The 19,663-nt window shown below is 42.4% G+C and overlaps 1 protein-coding gene across 1 annotated transcript in view; it reads right to left on the reverse strand.

Moving 5' to 3' along the window:
- The window catches only part of TMPRSS7 (transmembrane serine protease 7), a 69,125-nt gene that overhangs the window by 18,341 nt on the left and 31,121 nt on the right, over nucleotides 1-19,663 (reverse strand). The window contains exons 5-8 of the mRNA XM_043510395.1: nucleotides 17,821-18,049; nucleotides 13,432-13,562; nucleotides 9,676-9,788; nucleotides 616-722 (exon numbers count right to left, since the gene is read on the reverse strand). Coding sequence (XP_043366330.1) covers nucleotides 616-722; nucleotides 9,676-9,788; nucleotides 13,432-13,562; nucleotides 17,821-18,049 — 580 coding nt within the window. The remainder of the gene's footprint in view (nucleotides 1-615; nucleotides 723-9,675; nucleotides 9,789-13,431; nucleotides 13,563-17,820; nucleotides 18,050-19,663) is intronic.

Raw genomic sequence — 19,663 nt, forward strand, 5'->3', positions numbered from 1 at the left:
GAGTGACAAATGGATGCAAAGAGCCTGTGGGGAAAAACTAAAGAATCAGCAATATTCTAATGACAGGTACATAGTAAATGTACCACACACAGGGCACCCAACTATGCCAGCTTAGCACTTTGGGTAGGGGATGGGGATAGGGACAGAAGAACCACACCTTCCCTAATAAAGTCCTCATGTTACCTGATATGCTTTCACTAGACTCCAATAAGATTCAATATCTCTTTTGAGCAATCATGAAATTAAATTACAGGTTAAGAAGTTGTACAAAAAATTCAGTTTGATTAACCCAGTGAACCCAAAGCTATTTTGCATGGTTCACAGGACATCTGTCTTCATAACATTCTCCCATTCCTATCTCTTACATGAGGGGAGAGAGAGAGAGAGAGTGCCCTTCTCTTCAGCCCAGCTGTTCTTTTAATTAGAAAAATATCTGATTTTAGGTTTATAGTTATACAAATCATTCCAAACAAAGCGGCATGTTACAGATGCTATGTTTGTTGCTGAATCTCTCTTCTTCCCCCTTTTTCTAAGAATTACTTAACCAAGATCCCTCAGTAGCATGAATGAATGTACCGACAATTCCTAGTTTAATAACCATGTGGAAATACTTACATGTGTTCATTAATTCTCCACCATCCCCACTCACAGGCCTTGATGCTCTTCTCACTGATAGTGTAGTTATGAAACTTCAGTGCTATACCCAGGCTCTTTTGAGGAGTCTGTAGCATACAAGCAGGAAAGCTGGTAAAAACATTTTGTGCACACAGGGAATTAAAATCTTTAGATTTGTCTTAACAATTATTATGCTCTTGGGATACCAAGCTACAGGGAAGCACTGGCTTGCACAGCTCAACAGAGAGCACCTGAGCAGGCCTGATGGTTTTTCAGCTGCCAGCAAAAACTCAGGTTGGCAAAGGCCAGGTGCAGCTGCAGGCTTTCCATCCCTCTTAAGCAAACAATCCTTTTATCTTCTGACCATATATGGAATGCGGCTTTCAAACTGAGATCAAAGATCTCTGGCTATTCCAGCTTCATTAGTGCAGGGGCAGACAGCCATGGCTGACTGACAGCTAAGACACTGAAGTACATACTGAGTTCTCCATAACATCATGCTTTTAGGTAGCACATTGCATCCAGAGGATTTCAAAGCATTTTAAAACCCAGATTATGCCTAAGGATATCACAGACATATGTAATCAAAAGAGGTTCCATTTTACAGGAACAGAAGGCAAGTGACTAGAAGCTAGTAGTCATGATCTCATCCCTATCTTTTACTGATGAGAGAAGTATAATGTGGCCACACGCACAGCATTTGCACAGTACAGCACTGACAGTGCTTGGCTAAAGTTAGTTCCTACATACCAAAAAGCAATTCCTGTGTATGTTGTGAATGGCCTTTTGAGTTAAGAATAGTAGGGGACAAGCATGTCCCCTCAGCAGTCTGGAGCCAGTTCACTATAGCTCCAGTTCTTCTCCCTTCATACTTGGTCATTCCAAATTTTCTTGTCTAGTTTCCAACAATATAACAGCCACTCAATCTGTTCCCTTTATCTCTTATTCCTTGCCTGGTTCTCTAGCTCCCTTACTTATCTCCTCCACGTTATCTATATATGCAGTTCTTTTTCACTATTCACAATGCAGTACTTCATTTTATTTGCTTTCTCACTTTTTGCTGACTTCAGTTTGAACATTCTAATATGCACATAAAAACACCACTAACTCCTGCCTCTTCAGTGAGTTACTCCTTCCCTCCCCCCCCAACTCCGTGAGTGTGATTGATGGCTCTTTCTGACGCTTTGATTTTCTCTCCTTTAACTCACTTTAGGTTTCCATCCCTTTCCACTCTACCAATACTGCATTTACCAAAGTTCCCAGTTGTTTCCACGCTTTCTATTGAGGCTCACATCTCTCCTCTGCTTAAGTATCCTAACAGCTCAAGACCAATGTGGAAAAAATCTTAACTCCCTCCCATCACCGTGAAAAAACACCATTGTCCTCCTCAATACACGTTTGAAAGCTTTTGTTTGGTTTTGACTCTTTCCTCCCACATCAAAACTATTAACTCTCGATGGATTTCCTCCACTCTATCTCTAGAGAGTTCAACTTATCTCTGGTTTCAAAGTAGCAGCTGTGTTAGTCTGTATTCGCAAAAGAAAAGGAGTACTTGTGGCACCTTAGAAACTAACAAATTTAAGCTATATCTATATTTTGGCTCTTCCACATGAACCCTGCTCCCAAGCTACTCAAAATCCTACCACCAAAAAAAGAGCAGCTACTTCCCATTCTGAATCTCTTCACCTTACTTCCTCATCCAATTCAAAATTTGTCACCACTTTTAATACACTATTGCTGTGTAGATCACTGCTCTTAGTTATTTCATAGATTCATAGATTCATAGATACTAAGGTCAGAAGGGACCATTCTGATCATCTAGTCCGACCTCCTGCACAGCGCAGGCCACAGAATCTCACCCACCCACTCCTATGAAAAACCTCACCTATGTCTGAGCTATTGAAGTCCTTAAATCATGGTTTAAAGACTTCAAGGAGCAGAGAAGCCTCCCTCAAGTCAACCATGCCCCATGCTACAGAGGAAGGCGAAAAACCTCCAGGGCCTCTCCAATCTGCCCTGGAGGAAAATTCCTTCCCAACCCCAAATATGGCAATCAGCTAAACCCTGAGCATATGGGCAAGATTCACCAGCCAGATACTACAGAAAATTCTTTCCTGGGTAACTCAGATCCCATCCATCTAATATCCCACCTCAGGGGATTTGGCCTATTTACCCTGAATATTTAAAGATCAATTACTTACCAAAATCCCATTATCCCATCATACCATTTCCTCCATAAACTTATCAAGTAGAATCTTAAAACCAGATAGATCTTTTGCCCCCATTGCTTCCCTTGGAAGGCTATTCCAAAACTTCACTCCTCTGATGGTTAAAAACCTTCGTCTGATTTCAAGTCTAAACTTCCTGGTAGCCAGTTTATACCCATTTGTTCTTGTGTCCACATTGGTGCTGAGCTTAAATAATTCCTCTCCCTCTCCTGTATTTATCCCTCTGATATATTTATAGAGAGCAATCATATTTCCCCTCAACCTTCTTTTAGTTAGGCTAAACAAGCCGAGCTCCTTAAGTCTCCTTTCATAAGACAAGTTTTCCATTCCTCGGATCATCCTAGTAGCCCTTCTCTGTACCTGCTCCAGTTTGAATTCATCCTTTTTAAACATGGGAGACCAGAACTGCACACAGTATTCTAGGTGAGGTCTCACCAGTGCCTTGTATAATGGTACTAAAACCTCCTTATCCCTACTGGAAATACCTCTCCTGATGCATCCCAAAACCGCCTTAGCTTTTTTCACAGCCATATCACATTGGCAGCTCATAGTCATCCTATGATCAACCAATGCTCCAAGGTCCTTCTCCTCTTCCGTTACTTCTAATTGATGCGTCCCCAACTTACAAATAAAATTCTTGTTATTAATCCCTAAATGCATAACCTTATACTTCTCACTATTAAATTTCATCCTATTACTATTACTCCAGTTTACAAGGTCATCCAGCTCCTCCTGTATAATATCCCGATCCTTCTCTGAATTGGCAATACCTCCCAGCTTTGTATCATCTGCAAACTTTATTAGCACACTCCCACTTTTTGTGCCAAGGTCAGTAATAAAAAGATTAAATAAGATTGGTCCCAAAACCGATTCCTGAGGAACTCCACTGGTAACCTCCCTCCAACCTGACAGTTCGCCTTTCAGTAGGACCCGTTGCAGTCTCCCCTTTAACCAATTCCTTATCCACCTTTTGATGTTCATATTGATCCCCATCTTCTCCAATTTAACTAATAATTCCCCATGTGGCACGGTATCAAATGCCTTACTGAAATCTAGGTAAATTAGATCCACTGCATTTCCTTTATCTAAAAAATCTGTTACTTTTTCAAAAAAGGAGATTAGGTTGGTTTGGCACGATCTACCTTTTGTAAAACCATGTTGTATTTTGTCCCATTTACCATTGACTTCAATGTCCTTAACTAATTTCTCCTTCAAAATTTTTTCCAGGACCTTGCATACTACAGATGTCAAACTAACTGGCCTGTAGTTACCCGGATCACTTTTTTTCCCTTTCTTAAAAATAGGAACTATATTAGCAATTCTCCAATCATTCGGTACTACTCCTGAGTTTACAGATTCATTAAAAATTCTTGCTAATGGGCTTGCAATTTCAGGTGCCAATTCCTTTAATATTCTTGGATGAAGATTATCTGGGCCCCCCGATTTAGTCCCATTAAGCTGTTTCAGTTTCGCTTCTACCTCAGATATGGTAATATCTACCTCTATATCCTCATTCCCATTTGTCATGCTACCATTATCCCTAAGATCCTCTTTAGCCTTATTAAAGACTGAGGCAAAGTATTTGTTTAGATATTGGGCCATGGCTAGATTATCTTTAATCTCCACTCCATCCTCAGTGTTAAGCAGCCCCACTTCTTCTTTCTTAGTTTTCTTCTTATTTATATGGCTATAGACCCTTTTACTATTGGTTTTAATTCCCTTTGCAAGGTCCAACTTTACTCGACTTTTAGCCTGTCTCACTTTATCCCTACATGTTCTGACCTCAATTAGGTAGATTTCCTTGCTGATCCCTCCCATCTTCCACTCCCTGTATGCTTTCTGCTTCTTCTTAATCACCTCTCTAAGATGTTTGCTCATCCAGCTTGATCTACAACTCCTTCCTATGAATTTTTTCCCCTTTCTTGGGATACAGGCTTCCGATAGCTTCTGCAGCTTTGATTTAAAGTAATCCCAGGCCTCCTCTACCTTTAGATCCATAAGTTCTTCAGTCCAATCCACTTCCCTAACTAATTTCCTTAATTTTTGAAAGTCAGCCCTTTTGAAATCAAAAACCCTAGTTGCAGATTTATTTTTGTTAATCCTTCCATTTAGTTTGAACTGAATTAGCTCATGATCACTTGAGCCAAGATTGTCCCCTACAACCATTTCTTCTATGAGGTCCTCGCTACTCACCAAAATTTAAATCTAAAATGGCATCCCCTCTAGTCGGTTCAGCAACTACTTGATGAAGGAATCCATCAGCTATCGCATCTAGGAAAATCTGAGCCCTATTATTATTACTAGCACTGGTCCTCCAGTCTATATCTGGGAAGTTAAAGTCTCCCATGATCACGCAGTTTCCATTAGTATTTACTTTATTAAAGACATTAAAAAGGGCTCTATCCATATCCAAATTAGATCCCGGAGGTCTATAGCACACCCAAAGCACTATCGTAGGAGAGGCTTTACTAGTTGTCTTCCTCAATGTAATTTTTGCCCAGACGGACTCTGTCTTATCCATCACATCGCTTCTTATTTCTTTACATTCTACCCTCATCATTGATATACAATGCTACTCCACCATCATTTCCTTTGATGCCCTCCTGCTATCTACACTGACTCGCTCTTTGTTTGTTCCCTAATACCTTAACAAGTTCCAAGGGTACAAGGTTAGTTAAACAGAGTTGTTGGGCTTCCATTTTCCAGAAGGGACCAGGATACATTGCAGAATGCAAAGGAAGGGACTTACAAGCTGGAGATCATTCTTTAGTTCTCTGGTAAAGCACAGAGTCTAGTGTCCCTGCAGCTCTCATGATAGAACTCTCTTTTTCCTCTAGATAAACTCCTCCCCACATTCATGCTGGACAATAGTTAGGCTGCTGGTGTACCGAGAACACTAGCTGTCATGCTGACCAATATTGTCTCATTGATTCCTTGTGCTCCCCAGTTTGTCTGTATCCATCTGCTGGCTGATCCTTAGATTGTAAACTCTTTGGGGCAGGGGCCATTTTGTAGTTGTGTTTGTGCAGCGCTTAGCACAATGGGGACCTCGTCTATGATGGGGACTGCTAGGCATTACCACAATACAAATAATGATAGTTAAAATGAAAAAAAAGTTCTAAAATACTTAGAAAAGTGACCAAAGTTTTCCCAAAAAAATGTGGAAATTGGTCTGTCTACACAGTGAAACAAGTGCAACATTTTGAATCTTTTTTTTTTGGTTGTTTTATTTTTAAACCAGCTATTTTCTTTGTAATAACCTGAGCCCAATACTTCCTATACTAAGATCCAGTTTTCAGTTGCTTACAACTTCAAACCTAAACTGTGTGTGGGCTGAAGTTTTCTGTGCTGGAAGTCTGATACAGGCTAAATATTTCTGGCAAAATATTTCAGCGGTTTCAGAGAACAAAAACTAGGGCAAAATGTTTTGCCCATGTTAAAAAACTGACAACCAGAACTGGGTGAAAAAAATTTTGCCAATATTTTAATGATCGAAAAATGCAATTTCAGTAGCAGCAAAACTATTAGTGAATTTACTGAATAGTTTCAACCAAACCAAAAAATTCAAAATATACCAGTAATGTTGAAATGTATAGTTATATTTCAGTATTACCAAAACATTTCAATTTTTCAGGATGGAGTCACAAAGTGGGGGAGGGGGAGGAAGAGGAGGTGGTGGTTCCACTGGCCTCCTTATAATCTTTAGCCCAGGGGATAGGGCACTAACTGAGGATGTGGGAGACCTGGATTCAATTGCCCCCTGTACCTGAGGTGGAGAAGGGATTTTAACTTGTGTTTCCCACATTTGAGAAGAATGCCTTAGTCACTGAGCTATGAGATATTCTGGCATGGGTCTCTCTATTCTATTCTACACAGGTTTTTATATCATGCTCATGATGGTAGTATTTGAGCACCTTCCAGTTGTGAGTTAAACCAGGAGACTGCACATCTATCATGTGGGATTTGTTCCCTCAGGCTGTCTACAGTTTGAGCTATGGGCATAATTCCCAGCTTGAGGAAAGATACCCAGGCTAGTTCTGACAGAACTAATACACTAAAAATAGAGCATAGCCACAGTGACATGCTGCCCTGAGTACGTGTCTCAGACAAGTACTCAGGGTGGATGGCCCCTCATACTGCCACAGCTATACTCTTTTTAGTGCACTAGCTCTGATCGAGCTAATGCAGGTACGTCTCCTCAAGCTGGGAATTACACTCCACCTCTAAGAGTAGGCATTCCCACACTCTCCAGTTGAAGCAGTTTCACTTTGTATAAATAATTAATATGACTGGAGCAGGGACTTGAACATGGGTCTCCCCCACCCATGACTGCTGTAATCTCCAAGCTACAGACTCAGTCTCTTTTCCTGGTGAAGTGACTATTCACTGACATCACAAATAACTAGGACTTGTCACTATGAATCCTGAAATGTACTATGCACGAAGAGTGCCTGCAGATCCATGGATATGAGAGGAGAACACAGAGGCGTTCAAAGTAATATTACTACAATTCAAGGTGTACACAAGACTCCACTTTTATTAAATGACCATCCAAAAAGGTACCTAGTATTTTGCAACATTTGTTACCTGCATTTATCAGCCACCTCTTCAACACAAGTAAAGACTGTGCAGAATCAGTCTGAGATGTTTTAGAAGACTGGCTGAACTGTTTGGAGTTGAGATGATCAGAAGGCAAACACTGTCTACACATAGCTTGTGGACAGGTGTCACTGCACTTCACACTGTTTTGCATTGCTTTATATTTGTATACATTAGCACCGGGGGCCAGATTTTCCAAAAGAGCTGAGCTTCTCTTTAGGCAGCAAAGTGAGTGTTGGATGCTAAGGTGTTGAAAAATCTTGCCTTATGCATTAAAATGAGAGGTGCTTAACTCTGGTGCAGAGGTGAAAGTAAGCCAGTACGGTCCGGTACAGAGTACCGGTAAAAAAAGATGCAGTAGTGTACGGGCAAACTTGCAGCTAATGCCTCAGGAACTTCTGTTTAATGGCATCTTGCCCCTGGTGGGGCTGTTGGTCCAATTCCTACACTGAAGAGCTATCTTTTCTGAGAGATCCATCCATACTGGACATATACATTTAGAACATACCTGGAATAAGAGTAGATTTAGATTTAGCTATTAGATCTAGCAAGTCAGATATCAAGGATTGTTTAATCTCCCTCCCAGGCACATAAAAGTGTGCAGGGGGCACACCAATGGGTGGCTATTAGAAGGGGAAGACCGGGGTGAATGAAGGACAACTAGAATAGCTGCCATGAAATATACAAGATACTTAGAGAAAGTTTTGTCAATTTCAGCCTCCGCACTCTGCAGGACACCGACACCCACAAAACAAAAAGAGACCTGAGCCCCTATGTCCTAAGAACATTTCAGGTGTTTAATTCAATATATAAAGAGGGTGGAATGAAAACTACTATTTCTTTCAAAGGAGGCACAATAGTTTTCTGGAATATCCAGTTTTCCCCTTCAGTCCCTTTGTGGTTTTGTCCATGGGGCTATTTGCTTTCCTTGTGGATCTTTAGTTGTTTTACCAAAATTGCTTTGCCCAAAATAAACCCCGATCATCTGAACACATCTTCCCATGTTCTCCTTGTTGTTTTTTTTTGGTTTTTTTTTTTTGTTTTTTTTTAAAAACAGTAACATTTCAAAGAGGATCTGCAAGCAGTTTGGACATCACAACCATAATCCTCTGCTGGGGAGGGAATAGGATAGATTTGAACTTGGAAATTGTTCCTGATTTTGATTGTATTTTTTGTGTATTATATTATTGAAGATCGCCTCATCCAGGGGGCAGAAAAGAACTGCCCAGGCTTTGGTACCTCCACCCCAACAACCTTGAGTGAAATTAACAAGGAAGCCAGAAATCGCCCCGAATCCGCGGTTCAGACCGCAGAATGAACAGCTAAATTTAAACTGTTCTTATGGACGCAGCAGGCTACCTGGGGAGGCTTCTCCCTCAGCCAGTCCTCCTGCTCCCTGCTACAAGCTAGAGGGGAGCCCCTGCAAACCCTGCTGAGTGCAGGGGTCAGGGGAACGGGGAGCCTAGCCCCGTCGGCAGCCTGGCTGGAGGAGAAGGAGGGAGGACAAGGAGAAAAATGTGACAGTGAGTTTTCAGGCTTATTCCAATAGTAAAGTTTTATTACAGCCAGTACTGATAGTAGTAATAGTAGCTTTATTTTTTATGCAATAATAGGGATCCATGAAGTATGTAAGAGAGGAGGGTTGCTTGTGTTTGGACCGTCCCGGTAAGAAATGTAACTTATTTCCACTCCTGGCCCTGCCCCTTCCTCCTGAGGCCCCGCCCCTTCGGGAGAGTGGGACCTGTACCAGTAAGAGCTGTATTTTACTTTCACCCCTGCTCTGGTGGAAAATGTGATATCAGCTGCATGAATGCTGAGCACTTAGAATCTGGCCCCACATCCCAGGTGAATGGCAGCAGACAGAACACACTTTCTGTTACACAAGTGACTTCACACATGCACATTTTAAATTATTTATGTCTAAGCATTTTATGAATAATTCTTGTTAACAAATAAATCTGATTTAATCTCCTGGCTTTTCAAGTAAAATTCGCAGCCACTGTTATTGCAGATCTGCTTGTCTGTTTCAAGATGCTACTTTCTGTTAGGCCTTTCAGTGGTTACTTTCTAGAGGTGCCAGTGCATTGCATGTATTCAGCAATAACCATTCTACAAGATGACTATCCCATTTCTCAGAAAGCACGTCACTACCTAGCAAAAGCCTCCCTTTGGCCTGCTCTAAGGATTCTGTTGCCTAAATTATGCAAAATGCCTAAAGAAGAACAGACATTACCTGAAAATTCCACGTACAAATGCATTTTGGAGGATAGTAGCTTGGATAATATGGACTCACAATTCGCCCCTCAAAGCCAGTTTTCTCTTTTGTCAATATTGTTTTTCCACATTCTAAAAAGAGAAATATTTTGGTGAGGTTTCACATTATTTTAAATATCCCAGTTTTGGAGCCTGTTGGATAAGTGTCTAAGTTAGTTTCTGTCCTTTGGTACACAACAGGACAACTTAAATGTTCTGTTCTGGCCCACCCACAAAAAATCAGAGGCCAGAGCTGTATAAAAATAGTAGCAGCAGAGTGGCACTGAAAATGCAGACACCGAACTGGCAAGCTCCAAGAATGCTGCCTCAGAAAATCCACTCCATGTCTCTCCCAAAACAAGAAAGTCACCAGATCACATTAACTGTTCAGTCCTCAACAGCTGCCAACTAACAACCTCAAGCCAACACACTGCAGCTCAAACGTAGAGGTGGCTCACAGAAGGCATTTTACAAGACCTTGTCAAACTGATGAGCTGTATTTTGTGTTTGTAAAAAAAAAACAAAACAAAAAAAACCCCACACAGTGAGTTTATGTCTGAAAGTTTACTTTTTAAAAGTTTAATCACTCTGTTATACGGATCTAAAATATTACCAATTAGTATATTTGCAACCAAAACACATCTGCATTGTAGTAGTGCATGAGAATCTGTTTTATAAAGCCCAGAAGGACCACTGAAATTATATTGTCTGATCGCCTATATAACACAGGCATTAGGAACTTCTCAAAATAATAACTGTTTGAACTAAAGCATATCTTGATTTCCAAAATTGCTATTGCAGGAGAATCCACCAGGACCTTCAGTAAGTTGTTCCAATGGTTAAACATCTTCAATATTAAAAATTTGCACTTATTTCCACTCTATGTTTGTCTAGCTTCAGCTTCCAGCCATTGGACTAAGTTAGACCTTCATCTGCTAGATCGTAGAGCCCTTTTTCATCACATTTCTGTTCCCCAAGCAAGTACTTTTAGCCTGATGAAGTCACCTCTTAATCTCAAAGAGAAATTGAAAAGAAATGGATTACTTACAAAGGTCTAAAACCTGCTTGTCTATATTCATTGCCCAAACAGAGAAATTTAAAATGTAAACAAGATATGAAGAGTTAAACAACAAAATTCAGCTTTAATGCTGAATACTTTAGTACTCAACACCTTCAGCCTTAGTATTGCCAGTCAGACTCCAGCCTGTCGGAGCAGCTGCACAAGTGCTAAAGCAGGGACCCAGGAATGCTAATGATCTCAGAGACTGCATTTGCTCTGCCCTGTGCTGATTGGCTGTTTGCTCCAACCCCTCCCTCACCATCTCTTCACCTCAGCTTCACGCCATACCTGCCCCTGCAACATCCCCTCTCTTTTCAGTTTCCTTTTCATGTAACTTGTCCCCTCCTTACTCCCCCAACTCATACCCCACAAGCCAAGAATAAAATTGTGGCACCAACATGTTTGCCACCATCATATCATTCACTCTACTTGTCCATTATACCCATTTCCCCTACCCTGTGTCTGTCTCATTTATATTATGAGCTCTTTGGGGGCAGAGACTGTCTAGTGCACTGTATTTGTACAGCACCTAGCACAATGGGGCCCCATTCCTGGTTGCCTCTTAAGCATTCCTCTTATAAACATGATTAATTAAAATAACATGTCCAAACACAGGATTTGTTTATGTTTATAAATGGACAGTGGCCCTTCAGTTGGTCAAAAATCTGCAGCAACTTCTTGTCCTACCCATAGTACTACACTGTGATCCTGAAAAGCTGCCTGCAGTGTTCTTAACAGGAAGCTGTGAATGGGAGGAATAGTTTACACTTGTGTGCCTTATTTATAGACATTTTTCCATACCCTCAGTAGGTAACACAATCAAATCACCTTTCTGCTCTCCTTGTGCCCTGGCTAGGATCTCACCCTGATTAGACAGAGTTGCTACACCCTTTCCCAACAACAGGCAAATACAAGCACCAGAATTGTCTGGTCTCTGGGATTTTACATAGACACTAACTGGATGCGACCTAGTTACAGTGCCATTCTCCCTAGCAGACACAAACTTAGAACCATTCCCTTCCTGGGCTTTAGTTGAATCCAGAACCAACTCTGAGACAACTGCACTATTCTCAACCATCACAGGCTGAAAGGCCCCTTCTGTCTGCTCCACAGACAAAGAAGACCCGGACACACTTTATCCTTTACCAGACACACAGCTTGGGATCTCAATCCCCTTGTCCCAGCACACAAAGCTGTTCACAGACAACTGCTTGGAGATCAGGGTAGCTCCCGCCATAGGCAAGTCAATACCCCTGACAGACACAGGCATATTTCCTTCACTGTCACAATTCTCCACCCAGCTAACAGGTAAGGTACAGGGACACTCATCTTCCACTCTCCTCGCCTTCCCACACTGCTGACTAGACAAAGCCATCAGCTCATAAGGCTGCCTAGGCTCATCCAAACTTTCCTTACCAAGCACCTTGCCACTCCCAACTGATACCCTGCCCTGCCTGTGTCTCCCCCCACTCAACTGGAGTCTCAGCTCCCACTGTGCTCAGCGCTGCCTTTGCTGTCCCAGCGGGGGTAGGCAGCGAGCTCGCTGCTTCCCTCACTACATCAGAGCCAGTGTGAGCCCCCGCTCTGGTGTGCAAGGGGGCAGGGAGCATCTCTCTGTCCCAGCCAGCCCCAGGGGTCTGGTTACAGGCAGGCAGGTAGCCTAAGCCTAGCAGCTCCTCCCCGCTGCCAGCCAGGTCATCTGCATTTTCACTGACCATTTCCCTCTCCGCCGATTGGTTCCCTCGATTCAAATTCAAACCCTTGGCCCTTACAGGATCAGGGCCTGGATCCTGTCCCAAAGAGACACAGTCACTCCTCAAGGAGGGTCTCGCAGCTGGTATCTTGGAAAACCCCAACGACCAGCCAGCCCCACCCCTCCTGGGTATGCACAGGGATCTGGGCCATAGACAGAGCGAGGGGCTTCATTCCTGGGACCCTCACACAGCTCACCCAGCCCCTCAGCATCTGAAGCTGCACCACCCAGGGCCTGACAACAGTTCTCTCTGTCTCAGGATCTTGCCACCCCAGGAACGTCTCCCCATTGACCATCACCTTCCGCTCCCACTGGGGGTCCGAGGGGCCTGACCCAGGAAACTCCACACAAAAATATAGGTTGGGGTCAGGAGTGGGAGCATGTCCACCTCCCCACCCTTCTGGCTGACAGAGTCTATGGCCTTGAGACCCAGCAAGGGAGCTAGACACTGGGGCTTTTCCGCAGGGTCCCCCTGGTTCAAATCGCCAGCCTGCTCAAAGGCAGTGAGGTCGGCATAGACAGTCACTCAGTTAACACAACAACTCCATCTACTGGCATATTGGAGTATAGGACTTGTGATTAGTTTGAAATACAAGTTCAGTCAAGTTGTTTTCAAATGTACTTCCAAGACTGCTTCACTTAACAATAGATAATCCAAACAAGCATGACCACAGGAAGGGGAAAAAAAATAGGGAAATTTTATCATGCTGGGAGTCAGCATGATAAAAAAAAAAATTCAGAAGAGAGAGAAGTGGGTGCTGAAGCACATGAGAGAGAGATTGAGATGATATAAGAGGTAGAAGAGAAAGAAGGACTAAAAGAAACTGATCAGGAGTTATCCAAATTCATTAGTCAGCCGATGGGGTTTGAGTGGAAAATACAAATTCCATGAAAAATACAAATTCATTTAAATAATAACTTACTTTCTTGTGTAATGACCTCAAAGTACCCGTGAACTTCTTTCAGTTGCTGTATTTTTGTTGACTTAAACGTTACCAGCATCAGGTTATTTGTGGAAACAAATGACATTAATGAGATGGTTGGTTCACAAATTCTAAAGGGGAAAACAGTGACACATGAATAGTATTGTTATTAAAAGCACATCAATCTTGTTATTAAAATGTGCAAAGTTTCCACGGACAACCAAGTTTATAAAGTCATCTTCCGTCCAAACTCTACTTTAAAATCACTGATCTGGCCTCTAGAACAGAGTTGGGCAAACTACGGCCCGCGGGCCACATCCAACCTGTGGGACCCTCCTGCCTGGCCCCTGAGCTCCTGGCCCAAGAGGCTAGCCCCTGGCCCTCCCCCGCTGTCCTTCCTCCCCTGCAGCCTCAGTGCGCCGTGCCACCGGCGCAATGCTCTGGGCGGCCGGGCAGCACAGTTGCAAAGCCAAAGCCCGACCCAGTGCTCTGGCGGGCACGGCTGTAGCACCGCCAGTCACCAGTGCTCCAGGCAGTGTGGTAAGGAGGCGGGGGGGTTGGATAGAGGGCAGGGGAGTTGGGGGTGGTGGTCAGGGGGCGGGGGTGGGGATAGGGGGCGGGGCAGTCAGAGGGCAGGGAACAGGGGGGTTGGATGGGGCGGGGTCCTGGGGGGGCAGTCAGAAAGGAGAGGAGGGGTTAGATGGGGTGGTGGGGGGGCAGTCAGGGGACAGGGAGAAGGGGGTTTTGGATGGGGCAGGGGTCCTGGGGGGCAAGTCAGGAAAGGGGGGGGGGATTGGAGGGGCAGCAGGGAGGTCCAGGGGTGGTCAGGGGACAGGGAGTGGTGAATAGGATAGGAGCCCCAGGGGTGCCATCAGGGGGTGAGAAGCGGGGGGTGTGGGGTGTCGGATAGGAGGCAGGGGCCGGGCCATGCCTGGCTGTTTGGAGAGACACAGCCTCCCCTAACCGGCCCTCCATACAATTTTGGAAACCTGATGTGGCCCTCAGGCCAAAAAGTTTGCCCACCCCTGTTCTAGAAGGACATGTGCTTTCATACTATTTTCTGGTCAGCAAACAGTGAAGCTAGCTCATGGTTTGCTACTATTGCTTTTAGCGGGGGCGGGGAGGTGTTTGGGGGTTTTCCATTTTAATACTGAAAATAAACCAGACAATGCACAAGTACTTCTGATCAGCTGCACCATATTATTCTTTTTAGTTATAAAAGGACACTCCTCAGAAATCTGGCCCGTCAACTCTGTTGGCATTTCAAAGAGCAACACACACATTTGATCCCCACAACTTCTAGTGATACATATGCCCTTTCATATTCTAGTCTTACTCACATTTCCAGCCCTCAAATCTTGCTTTCAAACTAAATATAATTGCCAAAGTCTGCTGTTCTATGGAACTCAAAGCTGAACGAGTCATTCAGAGACTTCACAGGACTCATCTCAGCTGCAGCCATAAACAAAGCTGGTGCTGGGAAAGTTTCCTAAATTCCTTTTCTTATTCGTTAAACATCCCAGCTCTCCTTCCTTTCTTGTCATCATTTGATTCAGCTCCCCATCTCTTCTGTTCAGCTGCTTGACCATTTTGCCACCAAATGTCTCAGTCATTTATGCGATCACCAGACATTCTCCATAACAGTTCCTCCCCCTTCTTCCTCACTCCGACTGACTGACAGAGATTGGGGACATGTCACTTAATCCCCTAAGGTCTCTTCCTTTTCCTCCCTCAGGCAGTGCTGACATTTTTGATTCCCTCTGGATTTTTAAAGACACAAAGAGCAGAATGGCTCAAATTAAGTTCTTATCTATCCAGGTAGGTTAGATTTTCTGCCACAGAAATAAGATTTTTTTTTATTCATATTGACACTATTGAAATGTTTGCCAAGAAAATAATATTTTAAGAACTGGGTATGACAGAAGCCAGTATCCTGGACTCGCCTTATGAAACAAAGATAAAAATTTGCTGAATTAAGTTAAATCCCACTGACCTAAAGCCTAGAGTGGGCACCCTAGCAGGCCCATGGGCAGGGGGGAGAGGACAGGTACCATTTGTGATGCTGGCAGGCCAAATGCCAACACTTGCACAGGCTACAGGCATTAGCTCAGAACTGACAACCTCATAGCCGGAGACCAGGCCAGATCACCTGTATGTGAGTTTTGCTCAAAACAGATATTAGTCTCTAAAGAATGTATTTAGTGTTTAGACTCTATGAAATGCTTGTATGTTGCTTCATGTATCAATCTCACTTATAATTTAAAAATTATAAGGTAATATTTAAGTGTTTGTTCTGAAATTGTAAACCCCACAATCAGGAGAGAAGCATTACCAAAGTGTGAAATACTAGTTTGCCACAGGAGTGGTTATCTCCTGCCCAACGGAAGAAGGCGCATAGACACCATTCAAACCATTGTGGACCAAAGGACTGTTGATTGCTCCCCTCTGCAACCCACGAAGAGGAGAAGTGAGCATGAACTCAACCCATCATCATAAATTCTGAGGGAAGAGAATAAAAATCTCGGACAAGAGGAAACTGCATCTTTTTGGTTGTTTGAACGCTGAAGTGTCAGAGATTCTAAACTGAACTCAGAAATCCCCAGCGGCTGCTTCCTGGGTGCGCCCTGAAAGACACTTTGGATAGACAGATCACTACAACTCTGTCACTCTTACTTTAACCTGTAAATAAGTCAGTCCTTTTTTCTAGTTAATAAACCTTTAAATAAATTTATTACAGGACTGGCTACTGGTATTGTCTTTGGTGTAGGATCTTCTAGAGTATCAACTGATCTGGGGTAAGTGATTGGTCTCTTGGAAGCAACCTGAATATGGTGTGACTTTTTGTTAAAGTGGCCATTTACCACTAAGTCCAGTTTGTCTGGGTGGCAAGATAGTCCCCTTAGACTTCTCCAGTCTATCTGTGACTCCATGGTAAGACTGCTATAGTGATCCAGACGTTCACATTTGTTACTGGCTTGGTGAAATCTAATTACAGAACTCATCAAGTTTGGAGGGTCTGCCTTCTTTTCTGAGAGTATGCCCTGAGGTAGGCACACTCGGTCATGAGCCACTCCAGACAGGGTACCAGCTGTAAGGCGAGCACCTGGGGTGTGGGGGTGGAGACAAGTGAGTGGGAGGGTGGGGCCTCAGGGGAAAAGGGCAGCATGACGGGGGGGGCCAAGGTTCAGGCTCTGGTGGTTTCCCCCCCCCCCCCACACACACACACACACACTCTTACACTTTTAGGATGCTTTCGCCCTTCTGACTCCAGGCAGCTTGACACCATTTCCCTGAACTCTTACATTGGTTAGTGAGACACACAAGAGTACAAATGACAAAACCAGTAAGAAAAACAAATAGTCTTATCATCTTTCTAAGAACCAAACCATTTACATTCTGAAGCCGTTCACAGTCTGGCTGGCTCGGGGAAGTTGTATTGGCCTTTCACAGTTCACTTACAGAAAAAAGTGTAACAAGGATGTTGCCACTAATAGTGGTCTGGTAGCCTGTATGAACTGAGCCAGTGATCTCAGTAAAGTTTCCAGAGGATGGGTATTCAGAATACAAAATCCTCCACCCTTTTACTGGGCAGGAAAAAGGGATTTAAAGGGCTACAAAACTAAGCTTTCCATCTGTACTAGTGTTCCCTCCAGGTCAGAGTTGAATCACTTGAGCAGAGCAGAGTGGGAGAAGCTGACACTGCCCATATTACTCCTGTACTCTATATTATTATTCTAATAGTATCCAGTGGACCCAATCAGGGCACAAGAACCCATTGTGCTAGGTACCATACAAACACAGAACAAAAATATCTGTCTGACCCTCCAAAAAAACTCTGATCACCAACTCTCTCCAGCTACAAAAATTCAAGTACTCAAACTTTTAAATAAGGTATAAACTGTACAATCCTTAAAATACAAATATTACTTTCACTTGAAAACCATAGGACAGCTGAGAAAAGATCATGCAGTGGAACTGGAGTATTGTCAGCAGAACCAAGCTAGCAGTTTTTAGAGCAATGCAAGGCTATCAGTTTTCACACAAGAAAGCAAAGTTTCTTGTCATCTCCTAATTTATTCAAAGGATGAAATTTTTAAATTTCTTCCAGTCTACTCATGCTTCCTGAAAGGAAATAGAAATTCTGTCCAATAACAAGCTGCATATTTTCACATTTTTGCATCTAAGTTAATAATTTACCATTTTCCAAATGCCTTTTCATTAGCAAGACCAGTTTTTCCACTCATTTCTTCATGTAAGATAATGAAGTTCATTATCATCATTTGTACAAAACACAAAACTTAGTGAGTACTTAAACTAAAAAGTAAAAACACAAAAAACCTCATGAAAAGCTTGCAGAACCAAAGAATTCTCATTTAAATATATACATACCGGTAGAGTATCTTACTTTTGATTGGCATCAAGGAGTCATAAATGGTCAGTGAGTCAGTGATGCAGTTATCTGCTTCAATGTGAATAGATGCTATAGAGAGACGAATTAGATGGCCCACTAATGCAATCAATTTGAAATAACAAATAATTCTCCCTGAGGTAGCAGTGATGTCTAGTGGAAAGTGCCGATGCAGACGATCTGCATATAGATCATATATGCAATTTGTTCCTGTAGAAATACCACATTTTCAACATTAATATTGACTCACTGAACCTAGTCAAGTCGGGATTGGGTGGGGGAGAAGGAGAGTGAAACAAGATGGGCAAATGTAACAAGTGTATTCATAAAGTTTCTTGTGAACAGAATATGCCAATATATCCCACTGGCTTTTAAAGCCTCATTTATCCACAAGTCTATGATTAAAGACCGTTATAGCCACAAGAAAATTAGGAGAGAATAAAAGCATGGTGCATGCCAACATGAATAAATATTTGAAGAAGCATTTGCACTAGAAGTACTGTCATTTTGAAAAGCTGCTATTTGCATGATACATTTGACATACACAAGGGTTCACGGGTCAACAGAAAGAAGAGGTAAATTCTAATGGTTCATTGTGAAAAGTTTGCCCAGCCACAAGGCAGAAATCCGTGAGATTTCTGGTCTCCACTGTGCACCATTGATTTCTAAGCTTCAGAACATCTAAAGTGCACTGTTGTATTGCTGTCATTAAGGTTTCTGAACTGAAGTGTCCATCTGCTTAGATATTGCTCTTTTATGTGTTAAAAGAAACAGACTAACAATTCTGCCGGCAAGTCTACAACGCAAATAATACAAATTATTAGGGTTTAGTGCAACATTCCCAAGAAAGCCCCAAATCACATATATAACTTGTCTGGTTTCAGTTTATGACAAAAATTGAAATTTGAACAAAGCTCATTGGAAAGTACCACTGAAGTTTGCAAACTTTAATTTAAGTTAAGATGATCCAGTTTATGTTACTGTCAAGCCCTTAGTTTCAATTCAAAAATCTTTGGGATTTTCAATTTATTCATACCTGAAACTCTTAGCACAATTCTTTAGAAGGAAAGAGGGGGAAGGTGTGAATACAAAAGAATTGGGCCCACACAAGATAATTACCTCAATCTTTACAAATGAAAAGGGTACATTTTCCTCAGCTCAGATAGTTACCCCCTTGAAACATCAATGAAAATATTACTGGAATATTTGTGAATGCATCTGTGGGTGAACCCAAAAGCAGCTGTATTACTATGTTGCAACTGGTAAACCAAATTAAATATTTCTCTTAACATGACGAGTAGCAGCAAGCTCCTAGCAAGGTTGCCAACAAGTCTTCTTTGCAAAAGTGTAAATTATTAGAGCTGAGAGACTAATCAGTGGTGAGTCAATGCAGGAAAAAGCAGATATTTCTGAGGCTTTCAAATGTCCGTGAATATTCTTGAAATATTTATTCACATCAATGATTGAACAACATAAATGTCACATACCTTCAACATAAACTCAATTTCTCTCTCACATAGTTGATTTTTTTTTCAGAATTAGTGCAGTTATTAGTCACCAAAAATCAGTTTTTGATTCATAACAGATGTTCATTCCACCCACTGCCCCCAGTACAAGATCAGCTTTGCTAACAATTAATTTTTATTAATTTCATTTGACTATAGTAATTTTGTGGGTTATTTTAGTAATTGTGAAAGTAAATCATTTCAATAACTAACTGAAGTCAGGCATGAAACAAGATAGCACCAATGCAAGTTTTCCTAGACCACTCTGGCAAATTAATTTCAATGTTCACCTGCAGCCCCATGGTATTCCAGTATCTAG

Source organism: Dermochelys coriacea, chromosome 1 (assembly GCF_009764565.3).
Source record: "Dermochelys coriacea isolate rDerCor1 chromosome 1, rDerCor1.pri.v4, whole genome shotgun sequence".
Classification (NCBI taxonomy): domain Eukaryota; kingdom Metazoa; phylum Chordata; order Testudines; family Dermochelyidae; genus Dermochelys; species Dermochelys coriacea.